Source organism: Trachypithecus francoisi, unplaced genomic scaffold (genome assembly GCF_009764315.1).
Source record: "Trachypithecus francoisi isolate TF-2019V2 unplaced genomic scaffold, Tfra_2.0 Lachesis_group11, whole genome shotgun sequence".
NCBI lineage: Eukaryota > Metazoa > Chordata > Mammalia > Primates > Cercopithecidae > Trachypithecus > Trachypithecus francoisi.
The window spans coordinates 71,424,437-71,438,172 of record NW_022681456.1 but is presented as its reverse complement, the minus strand read 5'-3'; the positions used below and the strand labels follow the sequence as shown (position 1 = coordinate 71,438,172).

Below are 13,736 nucleotides of genomic sequence, written 5' to 3'. Positions count from 1 at the left end.
GTTTTGATTTTTTAAAAATTTTACAGCATCTTGTATGGATTCTGGGATTAAAGCCTAGTAGTGGCGGTGCCTTGAAACCAGGGAGAGCTGTAGAAGGACCCAGTACAGTAAGCTCTAGTCTTTCTTACCCAATTAGTGCATCCCAAAGTGTCATATATTACATTTAATTTTATTCTTCTCAGGTTCTAACAACAGCAGTGATGACAGATTTACCAGTGATTTCCAATATACTTTCAAGATTGTTTGAAAGCTCACAGTAAGAGTCAGTTTTTTTAATTGATAAAAACATTGTTATTAGTTATATATTTTAGATCAAGATGTCTTATTTCTTCATTTCCTTTTAAGGTATCTTGATGATGTATCACTGCATCATTTAATAAATGCGCTTTGCTCCTTGTCTCTAGAAGCAATGGATATGGCCTATGGAAATAATAAGGTGTTGTATTCTACCTTTCTGTTTTAAATATGATACATTAGTTATATAAGATGTGCATCCATTTTGGTCTTAGTGTTTCACTAGTAGGGCTAACACTCAGCTTGTATGCTAACCATACTCTGTTGGGTTTTTACCACTTATGGTTATTTGTTGAAGGAGGAGTAAAAAGAACATGATTTGGCTTGCGGTATGTCTAAATATGTCATATGATTTTAGGTTGTGTTCATTTCTCTTATATATTGAACATCTAAAAAATATTTTTATAAAATAATGTAATACAGTTTTATAGTTTATATAAAATGTTGTGATAATACTTGTAATTACAATTTATGAGTGGGGTAATATAAGATTTAAATTAAAGGATGTTTGTCTCAGTTTCCTTTGCCTTCATTGGGATGGAAAGTAAGGAGCTAATCATTTCTTTCTAAAGGTAATGATTCTCCTTATCTTGAAAATTTAAATTTTTATTTGTTCATTGATTAAATGAATAAAACAGTACTTTTGAATATTAACATTCAAGAACATTTCTTTCTATACTACTAAAAATATCACTTTATGTTATACTTGGAAAGCACAGGAACAGTTGGGTTTATTTATATCTTAGAAATAATTATTTAAAACAAAATGCTTTCCACATTTTAAAATCAATATAGTTTAACTATTTACAAATCAGTGGAAATAGCCCAAAATATGATTTAAAAGCTGTAATTTGTTTAACATCTAACTGTAGCATTCAAAATTGTGTTGTCTGCCTAGTCCTTTTTTTTTTTTTGGAGACGGAGTCTTCCTCTGTTGCCTAGGCTGGAGCTGCAGTGGTATGAACTCTGCTCACTGCAAGCTCCGCCTCCCGGGTTCACGCCATTCTCCTGCCTCAGCCTCCCAAGTAGCTGGGACTACAGGCACCCGCCACCACGCCCAGCCATAATATATATTTTCTTTTTTTTTTTTTTTTTTTTTTTTTTGAGACGGAGTCTCGCTCTGTCACCCAGGCTGGAGTGCAGTGGCCAGATCTCAGCTCACTGCAAGCTCCGCCTCCCGGGTTCACGCCATTCTCCTGCCTCAGCCTCCCGAGTAGCTGGGACTACAAGCGCCGCCACCTCGCCCGGCTAGTTTTTTTTTTTGTATTTTTAGTAGAGGCAGGGTTTCACCATGTTAGCCAGGATGGTCTCGATCTCCTGACCTCGTGATCCGCCCGTCTCGGCCTCCCAAAGTGCTGGGATTACAGGCTTGAGCCACCGCGCCCGGCCCATAATACATATTTTCAAATGTATTTTGAAAATACATTTTGAGATTACAGGCTCGAGCCTGTAATCCCAGCACTGCAGGAGGCTGAGGTGGGCAGATCACTTGAAGTCAGGAGTTCGAGACCAGTCTGGCCAACATGGTGAAACCCCGTCTCTACGAAAACTAGCTGGACATGCTCAGTTGAACCCGGGAGACAGAGGTTGCTGTGAGACGAGATCGTGCCACTGCGCTCCAGCCTGGTGACAGAGCAAGACTCGGTCTCAAAAAAAAAAGAAAGAAAATATGTATTATAGTTTGCTCTAAATCAAGGCAAGAATAATATATAATGAAGTAATTAATTTCTTAATGCCTTTAATAATTTTACATATTTGAGATTAATTCTTAACACAAAACTATAGTATTTTTAATAAAGTACCTTAATGAAATCTAAGCAAGCTTATATGGTAATGTTTTCAGAATTTATGTATCTATTCAACAAGCACAATAGGCTTACTGTGTACATGGCACTCCGCTCAGAGATATTAAGAAGTATGAGGTTTCTACTTTCAAAGAGCATATAAACTATTTGGTTCATAGTTAAGTGACAGTTACGATGGTATGAGAGTCTCAATAAATAATATAGATATTAAATGACATGAGACTTAATTCTCTTAATTTTTAGTTTCTTGTTACATAAGATGTTATTGGTATATATTTTTATTAAGATGAGCTAAGATTAATCAAGATGAACTAGTGTGATTGGAGATGTATATTGAAAGGTTGGTAGGATTTAGGTAGGAAAGGGCAGTTTAATGTAAATCAAAAGAAAAATACTGTAAGAAATCATTACCTATAAGAAAAAAATAGGAGATTTGATGATTGATCATTTGTTTTTAACCTTGAATAGTGCAATTTCAGAGAGTGGTAGGAACAGATATGATTTTTAAGGAAGGCTTGGGAAGAACGATTGTTGAGAAAATGGATACGCTGAGTAAAATGGAGATAATTTCTTTGAAAATGGATTTACATGGCTCCATTTTAGGATTTAATTTTGTAAAGTGAAGTAAATATGGAACAGAAATGAAAACTTTATAAAAATATTCAAGTATAAATTTTAGAAAAGTATTCAACATAAGCCTTGTATTTTTAGATGGAGGCTATACAAAGTTTATTCAGTTGTGCCATCTACAAAAATTATCATAAATGTACAGATATTAAAATTAGTGGGAAAGTTTCTATAGTATTGAAAAAATACTAAATCATCTAAATCGGCTGTTCTGAGTGAGTTAAATATTCTAGGGATTAAACATGTATATATCAGTGTTCTTTAGGTGTGGCTTTAAAGTGGTTAGCATCTCGTTTTTGATCCTCATTTCAGGAATTTGTGCCAATGTGTTGAGGAAGTAACTTAAGATAAAGCCTGGAGGACAGGCGTGGTGGCTCACGCCTGTAATCCCAGCACTTTGAGAGGCTGAGGTGGGTGGATCACTTGAGGCCAGGAATTTGTGACCAGCCTGGCCAACATGGGGAAACCCTTCTCTACTAAAAGTACAAAAATTAGCTTGGCATGGTGGTGCACACCTATAATCCCAGCTGTTCTCATGGCTGAGACACAAGAATCACTTGAACCCGGGAGGTGGAGGTTGCTATGAGCCAAGATTGTGCCATTGCACTCCAGCCTGGGCAACAGAGTGAAACTCTGTCTCAAAAAAATAAAATAAAATAAAATAATAAAAAAAGAAACTTGCAAATTCTTTCTTAGAAGAAGATGATACTTTCATTGTTACATTGACAAGCACAGTATAACAACAACAAAAATATTAAAGGAGCTGTTGTTCACTGTTTACTATATGCCAAGCACTAATTTATTTTATCATTTAAAGCAACTCTGTGAGATTTAGTGGTAATACACCCTTTTTACAGATGAAAATATGAAAAATAGCTTAAGTGACTTGCCTGATGTACGTACTTACTTATTGGAAGAGCTTGGATTTGAACCCATGTATGTCTCATTCCAAAGCTCTGTTCTTAAATGCTTTGCTGAATTTTGGTGTGCATCAGAAACAGTTGTGTAGTTTTTTAAAAAATGCAAATGCAAGGGCCACATTCTAGGTTTTTGAATAAGAATCTTCAGGTGTGAGCTTTGGACACCTATACATACTCTTTTACATGATTCCTGAGTATGTCCTAATTAAAATAAGTAAGAGGAAGAGGAGGAATAAAGAAGTAATATTAGGCAACATTGTGGGGCAACTTATTTGCCAGGCATTTTCTAAAATTAGATAGTTTTCTATATTATTCTTATCTTCATTTTTTAGGTTTAAAAAATAAAAACATTCGGAAGAGGTACATAGGTTACCCATGGTTATGTAGCTATTAAGTAGTAGAGTTGAGATGAGATCCCAGTTAAAACTTCATAGACATCATCTTTACTATACCATATTCTCCCTAGAATCATGATTTTTTCTACCACCAAAATTTTTAGGGTGCCTGCCACATTAGCACATGCGGGAAGGGTCAACCTGACCATATTTTCTTAAAACCCCAATATACTTGGTTCACTGGCTTCTGCTAGAAAGGAAGATATTATCACACATTTCCCTGTTAGATTTTTATCAGCACTGTAAAAATGTTAAGAATATAGATTCATAAAAAATCTTTTTCTTTAAAAATTATTCTCCTAATTGGCTTTTTTATTCAGTTGTCTTGTCTTTTTTCTAATACAATGTCTCTGTTTGAAATACCACAGCCATCCACCCAAAAATACTCATGGCTTTCATTGCTGAATTTGCATTTAAACGTGTTTATCACCTTCATTAATATTGGATTAGAGATAACTGCCCTTTGATCTTTTCTGAAACCATTCTTGTGACACATGGACCAAGTGCTCTAATTTAGCCATGTATAATGTACCCTGGTTCCCTTTCTGATTATTGATATGTCAGGGACTATAGAAAACTGTTTTGTCTTCATGTCCTCTCCTGTTCTGGACTGACAGCCCTGATCTCTGCTATACTCTTGATTTCATTTTCCTTTTCTTTTATCTCTGTTGTCTCTTTTTCCCTACTTCTGGACATTCACACATAAAACCTGGTCATTTTAAAGACTGCTGATAAGAATCCTTCTTTCCTTCTGGTCGGAAGACTGGCCATTCTATGTAATCTAGTATAATTTTTGGATTTTCATCCCTTCCCTATTAAAGCATTCTTTTCCTAACCAAATTTTCTAATTAGGAGCTATTTTGGATACTTAAGGTTGGAAGGAAGGCTTGTCTTTGATAACTGAGGTTTTGTTATGTTTATTATTAACTTTATACTAACCACTCATTTTAATTTCAATCATGCTTTTCAGAGTATTCTCAGTTTTATTCATAGTCTAATTGCTCAGAATTCTCTTTATACTATCAAAATACAATGTATTTTCTCCCTAGGAACCATCTCTTTTTGCTGTTGCCAAATTGTTAGAAACTGGTTTAGTTAATATGCACCGAATAGAAATTCTGTGGAGACCTCTGACTGGCCATCTACTTGAGGTAAATTCTCTTTCTTATATATATTTAATTTTTAAATAAACATTTGCACACTGAACTAATGATTCTAGATAGCCATTTGAAAAATCAGCATTAACTTTTTTCCCCCTTTCCTGACCGTGTACGTACTTATGTTTGTACATTTTATCAAGGACTAAAGTTGTTTTGTAATTTATTTGATGAAGGAATTGGTTGCTTTTATTGGCTGAAAATGGTGACATTTTAAAGTGAGAAATATCTGTGAAATCAGCTGTTAGCTTGAGACCCCTTTCTTTTATTATACAGTCTCTTGATCCACCTCAGTTTCAGGTAGTTCTGAAACTTCAAGGCAGTTGAGGCATACAGTTAATAGTAAACAGTGCTCATTTATAGCCTTTGCTATCATCATGAGATAGCTTTTTTTTTTTTTTTTCCTTTTTATGGAGTCTAACTCTATCACCCAGGCTGGAGTGCAGTGATGAGATCTCACTGCAACCTCTGCCTCCCAGGTTCAAGCAATTCTCCTGCCTCACCCTCCCGAGTAGCTGGGATTACAGGCACGCAGCACCACACCTGGCTTATTTTTGTATTTTTGGTAGAGACAGGATTTAACCATATTAGCCAGGCTGGTCTTGAAACTCCTGACCTCAGGTGATCCACCTGCCTTGGTCTCCCAAAGTGCTTGGATTACAGGCATGAGCCAATGCGCCTAGCCTTGGTTATGAGAGAGCTTTCTGCGAAGGGAAAAACCTGTTTGTTAACACTAACTATAGATAGTCCTGGAGAATTTTACCTGGATTTACATTGTCTTACATTCAGACTGAGGTAATTCTTAATAAATAGTCCTGCTTAAAAACAAGCTACTTCTGCCAGTACATGTGTTTGCGTACAGTTTAGGTTTAGGTTACCATAGTTCTTTTGTGTTATTTCGAAACCTAGGAAAGGTATTATTCTTAGTAAGAAAAACAGGCTGGCTGCAGTAGCTCACACCTATAATCCCAGCACTTTGGGAGGCTGAGGTGGGAGGATTGCTTAAGCCCAGGAGTTCAAGACTGGCCTGGGCAACATAGGGAGACACCATTTCTACAAAAAATTTAAAAACTTGTCCGGGCTTGGTGGTATATGCTTGTGGTTCTAACTACTTGGGAGGCTGAATGGAGAGAATTCCTTGAACCCAGAAAGTTGACGCTGCAGTGAGCTGTGATTGCGCCACTGCGGTCTAGGCTGGGTAACAAAGTGAGAGACCGTGTCTCAAAAATAATAATAATAAATAAGAAAAACAGATGTACATGAGCTTTCCCCCCATTTTATTGGAATTACTTTTATGAATGATTAAAGGCTATACGCAGATAACTTCTTTAATGGATGGTCTCATCAAAGGGCAACTCTGTGACATATTATTTGATTAATGAGGGTAAACTTAATTAAGAACCTTGGTATTAGCTTGCTTCTTTTGTTTACCCTGATATATAATTTACTGTTATGAAATCCTTTCTTTTCTGTGAATTGTTTTAGTTTCATCTTTTTTCTTCTGTCTCTCTATTGCTTGCTCTTGCCCTTATTCAGAAGGTAAGCTAACTTACATTTTGGGTGTAATTTTTCTTCCAACCCTTATTGAACATTTGATATAACTTTTAAAATGTAAAATTGATGTGTGATTCATTGTTTAAGTATACAAATTAAACTTAATTTTATGTACCTTCAGGTCTGCCAGCATCCAAACTCTCGAATGAGAGAATGGGGAGCAGAAGCTTTAACTTCCCTTATTAAAGCAGGATTAACATTTAACCATGATCCTCCACTCTCACAAAACCAGGTAATAAAAACCTTGCTTTTTAAAAAGAATACTCAATATAAAATTATCCTCCTCCACATGTGATTTTTTTCTTAATTTATCAAGTAGATCATATTCTAAGAGTAGGGTTTTTAACTTAATATTCTATTTTATTTGTGGGCCCTGAATCTTTTACAAAAGGTAAGAGATTTTTAGGGCTGTTTTCATAAAAAATTTTAAACATCTTGTGAATGACACTAAACTAAATTAAATTACCTGGAATTGGTCTCACGGGCATAAGTTTTCCTCTTCATGCAGTGCTAAAGTGTTGTTTTGGAGCCTCTTTTGCTTTGGTCTTTACCTGTCTCTGGATTTTTTTTTTTTTTTTCTCACTACCCTTACATGGAGAGAAAATAAATGGCAGAAGAAACAAGCACAATGAAATAGATTTTTATTTTTAAATAATTTTAAATTATTTTTTATTTTCAGAGTTTACTTTTATCATGAATTCTTTGTCCTGACTCTATTATTTGTACCCACTTTTTAAAAAGTCTACCAAAGTTTTATTGTTTCAGGACTGAGTAGGAATGAGACATTTATTTATTTTTTAACTTTTTAAATAAAAATATGGATTACATCATGAATTTGCATGTCATCCTTGCAAGGGGTCTGTACTAATCTCTGTATCATTTCAATTTTAGTATATGTACTACTGAAGCAAGCACAGAATGAGGCATTTAATAACCATTCCAATTGCTCTCATCATCTTATTGTATTGTAATTGTATTCCAGAAATTGAGCTAACACATAATTATTGAATATACCTCCTGGAATAAGATGATGAATAAGACAGAAAAGATATTATTTCATATGTTCTTCTGCAACAATTTGAATTTCTTTTGAAAAAATAACATCCTTTTCCATTTATTTTGATATCCTCAACGTCCAGCTTAATACCTAGTGCATAGTGAAAGATTAGAAATGTTTATTCAGTGAATGAACCAAATAAAGGAATCCCCTAGAGAGAAGAAAGTTAAGAATGAAGGGTTTTCAGATGCTGAAAGGGATAGACAGATGGCTTTTTTTTTTTTTTTTTTTGAGACGGAGTCTCGCTCTGTCGCCCAGGCTGGAGTGCAGTGGCCAGATCTCAGCTCATTGCAAGCTCCGCCTCCCGGGTTTACGCCATTCTCCTGCCTCAGCCTCCCGAGTAGCTGGGACTACAAGCGCCCGCCACCTCGCCCGGCTAGTTTTTTGTATTTTTTTTAGTAGAGACGGGGTTTCACCGTGTTAGCCAGGATAGTCTCGATCTCCTGACCTCGTGATCCGCCCGTCTCGGCCTCCCAAAGTGCTGGGATTACAGGCTTGAGCCACCGCGCCTGGCTGACAGATGGGTTTTTTTAACTCTCTAACAAATTTCGTGGTTTTATGTCATCTTTGTTAATACCTGCTACATTTATTCATTTTTATAAGTATTATAGCTTCTATTACTACATCACACTTGAGAATTTTACATTTAAGTACATATGATATACATTAATAAAGTAAATGAAAGGTCATTTTAGAAATTGGGAATTGATTCCCTCTCTCCAAATATAGCTGGAGATATATTTCCTTTAGTGACATTTATTTCTATTATTTATGGAGTCTATAATTAGTATCTTTTAAAGTAAGATAACTTCCCATTTACCTAAAATCTAACTTCTTGAAAGTTGATTTTTTTCTCTTACTTAAAAATATAGATTTGCCTTTAATAATTACTGTTAGATAAATGATATTTGATGTTTATTTTAGTAGCAAAATTCCAAACGGGTGTGGTGGCTCACACCTGTTAATCCCAGCACCTTGGGAGGCCAGGGTGGGTAGATCACCTGAGGTTAGGAGTTCAAGACCAGGCTGGCCAACATGGTGAAACCCTGTCTCTACTAAAAATACAAAAATTAGCCGGGCATGGTGGTGCGTGCCTGTAATCCCAGCTACTCAGGAGGCTGACACAGGAGGATCACTTGAACCAAGGAGGCGGAAGTTGCAGTGAGCCAAGATTGTGCCACTGCACTCCAGCCTCCTGGGTGACAGAACGAGACTCTGAAATGGAGTCAAAAAAAAAATGAATAAAACATAAAAATTTCTATTTCCCATAGTAGTCTGAATGGAGATGAATTTAAACTTAAAAAGCAACAGCAAAGCCTTCTTGTCTTTTTGGACTTCTCTTCCTAATTAGTTTCTTGCCCCTTTTCAGAGGCTGCAGTTGCTTTTATTGAACCCGTTAAAGGAGATGTCCAATATTAATCATCCAGATATTCGACTCAAGCAGTTAGAATGTGTGTTGCAGATTCTGCAGAGTCAGGGAGACAGTCTTGGGCCTGGATGGCCATTAGTGCTTGGAGTCATGGGAGCAATCAGAAATGATCAAGGGTAAGTATTTAAAATTATTTGAGAAAAAATATGTATGAAAAATAAAATATAAATAAAATACAATTAACATCAAAAAGTGATAGAGCTAGAAAAGGACTCCATCCTAAAATCTTGAAATAATGGTTATTTTTTTTCATGTATGCGCTTCCTGCTTAAAGCTAAGATCTATAATAGTTTTTCTTAACTCTACCCCTAAGTGGCTACAGGCAATTTTTAGGGATCACCTTTGGTTTGGAAAGATGGAAAAATTGCTCTTTATTTGACATTCATGCAAGAATACAAGATTCTTACTTATAAGATACATGAAACAATCTAACAAATTTTATAACACATCCAAAGATTGAGTTGTTGTGTTTTGTTAAAATAAATAAATTATTTGATAAGATGTGAAGTATCATTTAGGGCTTGACCTCCCTATGTATATTAGGCAGTCAGAAATTGCTTTAAAGTAACTTTTTCATTACTTTTAAATTTATTAAACATTTATTCTGTACGTAGTGTATTTCAGATACTATGCGTGATAGTTATTCTGATTACACAGGTAAATAGCTCCCACCCTAGACATAGAATCCTAGTGAGAAAGTATAGTTATATACTGCCTAACATTTCAGTTAACAACAGACCACATATATGATGGAGGTCCCATAAGATTTTAATACTCTGTTTTTACTGTCCCCTTTCTATGGTTAGATATGTTTCAGTACATAAATACTTACATTGTGTTACAGTTGCTTACAGTGTTCAGGACAGTAGCAAGCTGTACAGGTTTGTAGCCCAGGAGCAATAAGCTATACTATATAGCCCAGGTGTGCAGTAGGTTGTATCATCTAGGTTTGTGTCAGTACACTCTGTGATGTTCATACAGCAACAGAATCGCCTAATGACACATTTCTCAGAACATATCCTCGTCAGTAAGCAATACATGACTGTAGTTTGTTATGCCACAAAAGAAGAAACCTTCAGCAGGAGGAGGACAGAGCCAAAATTATGAAGGAGATCTTATATACTTATATAAATGATTTGAATTTATCCAGAATACATTTGGGAGACATTTTGGGATTTTAAATAGAGGAATGACATAATCACATGAATTTGATAGATATCACTGTGACAGTAGCATGGAAGGGAAGGTGGGAAATGAGAATGCTAAAAGTGCTCACTAGAAAAAAGAGATGGATTTGAGCTTCTTAACGGATTGACTGTAGAGGGGCATAGGGGAAAATAGCAATCAGGAATGACTTCTGGATTTCTGACTTAGGCAGTTTAGTGGGGAATGGTAGTATCATTAACTAAATAGGGAATACACAAGGAAGAGCAAATTTGGAGGGGACATATGGATTGTTTAACTTTTGGGGTAGGAGATTGCAGTGGAGAGATTCAGCAGACAGACATTGGATATATTTTTTCTGTAATTCTACAGTAACACAATGTCTTGTTTTGATGACTAGTTCCGAAGTTACAGATGACCAAGATGCTTGAGAATATTACGGAACATTAATTTTATAGTAATAAAATTCTTTAAATACTACAAAATACTGACATAATTAAATTGAAAAGAGATCAGCTTAGATCAAGCTTAAGTGTCTTCTCCCAACCTGTAATGTGTTGTATTAAATAGGGCATTGTAGTAATGATATAATGAATTAATGGGTATAAAACACTTAGAAAGTATGTGACGTACTAAACGCTCAGAGTATTAGCAATTATACTTATCATTTTATTATTATTATGTTTTACCACCAGGATTTTTCTCCAAAATGAAATACTTCCTATTGTATTTATTTGAAATTCAAAATTTACCCTTTTCTCACAGACTGGATGTGGGTTTTTATATTTCTTTGAATATTTAATAAGATGTAGTATGGATATAAAAGAATGAGGAACTCTTTTTCAGTAAATTGTGTGTATTTAGATGTACTGGTTACTGTACAAGATATCAGGGATACAGTGAGGAGAAAAATAACTGTAACTAACTTCCCATTCTCATTTATTGTCTAAGTTTTCTTTGGTTAGTTGGTATGAAATACAAATAGAAGTAATATGATGTTGGGCCGGGCGCGGTGGCTCAAGCCTGTAATCCCAGCACTCTGGGAGGCCGAGACGGGCGGATCACGAGGTCAGGAGATCGAGACCATCCTGGCTAACACGGTGAAACCCCGTCTCTACTAAAAAATACAGAAAACTAGCCGGGCGAGGTGGCGGGCGCCTGTAGTCCCAGCTACTCGGGAGGCTGAGGCAGGAGAATGGCGTAAACCCGGGAGGCGGAGCTTGCAGTGAGCTGAGATCCGGCCACTGCACTCCAGCCCGGGCGACAGAGCGAGACTCCGTCTCAAAAAAAAAATAAAATAAAATAAAATAAAAAGAAGTAATATGATGTTAATACTTTATTTTTTAACTTGTTTTTATTTCTTATTGCCTGTAAGCTTCTTTCTTTGTTTTTGTTAATTTGTTTAAGTAAGCATATCTTTTTTACATTTATGTAAATGTTAAAATACTTTATGATCGATATTAGGAGTTTCTTATTTAAATTCTAAAATAAAATTTTACTTCAAATTATTGTAAAATACATATTTTTACACATTTCTTTTAAATGCGTAAGTAAGACTGGGTGTGGTAGCTCGTGCCTGTAATTGTAGCACTTTGGGAGGCTAAGGCAGGAGGATCGCTTGATCCCAGGAAATTGAGACCAGCCGAGGCAACATAGTGGGACTCTGTCTCCACAAAAAAAAAAAAAAAAAAGAGGCATGGGGGTGTGCCAGCTACTGGGGAAGCTGAGGTGGGAGGATCGCGTGATCTGGGGAGGTTGAGAGTGAGGTATGATCGCACCCCTGGACTCCAACCTGAGTGACAGAGTGAGACCCTGTCTCAAAAATAAATAACTAAATAAAATAAGCGCATCTGTATACATTTCGCTTTCAGAGAATCCTTGATACGAACTGCATTCCAGTGTCTTCAGTTGGTTGTGACAGATTTTCTACCAACAATGCCTTGTACTTGCCTGCAAATAGTTGTAGATGTTGCAGGTAGCTTTGGTCTCCATAACCAAGAACTCAATATTAGTTTAACTTCAATAGGTTTATTGGTAAGTATCGTTGTCCTTAGAATATAATATAATTTAGATCATTGTTACTCAGTTGGGAGCGAATGCTAAGCAAATATACTTTTAGCTCTTTGCGAATTGTTTATGTGGCTTTTAAATTTCAAACTTACGTCTGTGTGAAGGATTAAATAACACCACTTAAATATTAATAACAAAATGTTTGAAATAATTTTCATACATTGAACTGAAGTTTGGATTTTACAGGGTTTGTCATGAAAGGGTTTAGTAAACAATAGTACACACAAGGGAAATCTTCATTTGACTTTTATGTGAACCAATTACCTTAGCCTCTGACCAGAAAATCAACTTGTACTTTGAAGCCTTGAAGCCAAGCATTGGCTTTTTATCTTTAGCCATGAAAGTCCTACATGACGTCTTCAAGTAGAAGGCTGTTTCAGGCTGGGCAGAGTAGCTGATGTCTGTAATCCCAGCACTTTGGGAGGCTGAGGTGGGAGGATTGCTGAGGCCAGGAGTTTGAGACCAGCCAGGGCAATAAAATGAGACCTCTGTCTCTACTAAAAATTAGCTGTGTGTGGTGGTGCATATCTGTAGTCTCATCTACATGGGAGGCTGGGATAGGAGGACTGCTTGAACCCAGTGATTGGAAACTGCAGTGAGCTATGAACACACCACTGCACTCCAGCCTTGGCGACAGACCCAGACCTTGTGTCTGTAAAAAATAAAAATAAAAATAGGCCAGGCGCGCTGGCTCAAGCCTGTAATCCCAGCACTTTGGGAGGCCAAGACGGCCGGATCACAAGGTCAGGAGATCGAGACCATCCTGGCTAACCCGGTGAAACCCCGTCTCTACTAAAAAAAAAAAAAAAAAAAAAACCAGCCGGGCGAGGTGGCCGGCGCTTGTAGTCCCAGCTACTCGGGAGGCTGAGGCAGGAGAATGGCGTAAACCCGGGAGGCGGAGCTTGCAGTGAGCTGAGATCCGGCCACTGCACTCCAGCCTGGGTGACAGAGCGAGACTCCGTCTCAAAAAAAATAAAAATAAATAAAATAAATAAAAAGGCTGTTTTGTCTATATTGAAAATCTGTTGGTCAGTGTAGCCACCTTCATCAGTGATCTTAGCTATATCTAGATAACTTGATACAGCTTCTACATCAGCACTTGCTGCTTCACCTTGTACTTGTAGGTTATGGTGATAACATCTTTTCTTAAACCTCATGAACTAGCCCCTGCTAGCTTCAGACTTTTCTTCTGCAGCTTCCTCACCTTGCTCAGCCTTTATAGAATTGAGGAGAGTTAGGGCCTTGCTCTGGATTAGGCTTTGGT

At 36.6% G+C, this 13,736-nt stretch overlaps 1 protein-coding gene and 1 non-coding gene across 7 annotated transcripts in view; one reads left to right on the top strand and one right to left on the bottom strand.

Annotated features, from left to right (window-relative positions):
- Positions 1 to 13,736, top strand: part of MON2 (MON2 homolog, regulator of endosome-to-Golgi trafficking) — a 136,903-nt gene that overhangs the window by 73,183 nt on the left and 49,984 nt on the right. For 3 of the 6 annotated variants that reach the window (XM_033221418.1, XM_033221420.1, XM_033221423.1), the window contains 8 exons: positions 27 to 107; positions 183 to 256; positions 346 to 436; positions 5,091 to 5,192; positions 6,735 to 6,737; positions 6,874 to 6,984; positions 9,179 to 9,354; positions 12,274 to 12,436. In XM_033221418.1, coding sequence (XP_033077309.1) covers positions 27 to 107; positions 183 to 256; positions 346 to 436; positions 5,091 to 5,192; positions 6,735 to 6,737; positions 6,874 to 6,984; positions 9,179 to 9,354; positions 12,274 to 12,436 — 801 coding nt within the window. The remainder of the gene's footprint in view (positions 1 to 26; positions 108 to 182; positions 257 to 345; positions 437 to 5,090; positions 5,193 to 6,734; positions 6,738 to 6,873; positions 6,985 to 9,178; positions 9,355 to 12,273; positions 12,437 to 13,736) is intronic. The other 3 variants (XM_033221419.1, XM_033221421.1, XM_033221422.1) reach the window with 2 other exon arrangements.
- On the bottom strand, positions 7,564 to 7,667 carry LOC117091169. The gene has a single exon (XR_004440289.1). It is a non-coding gene; the product is annotated as a U6 spliceosomal RNA (small nuclear RNA).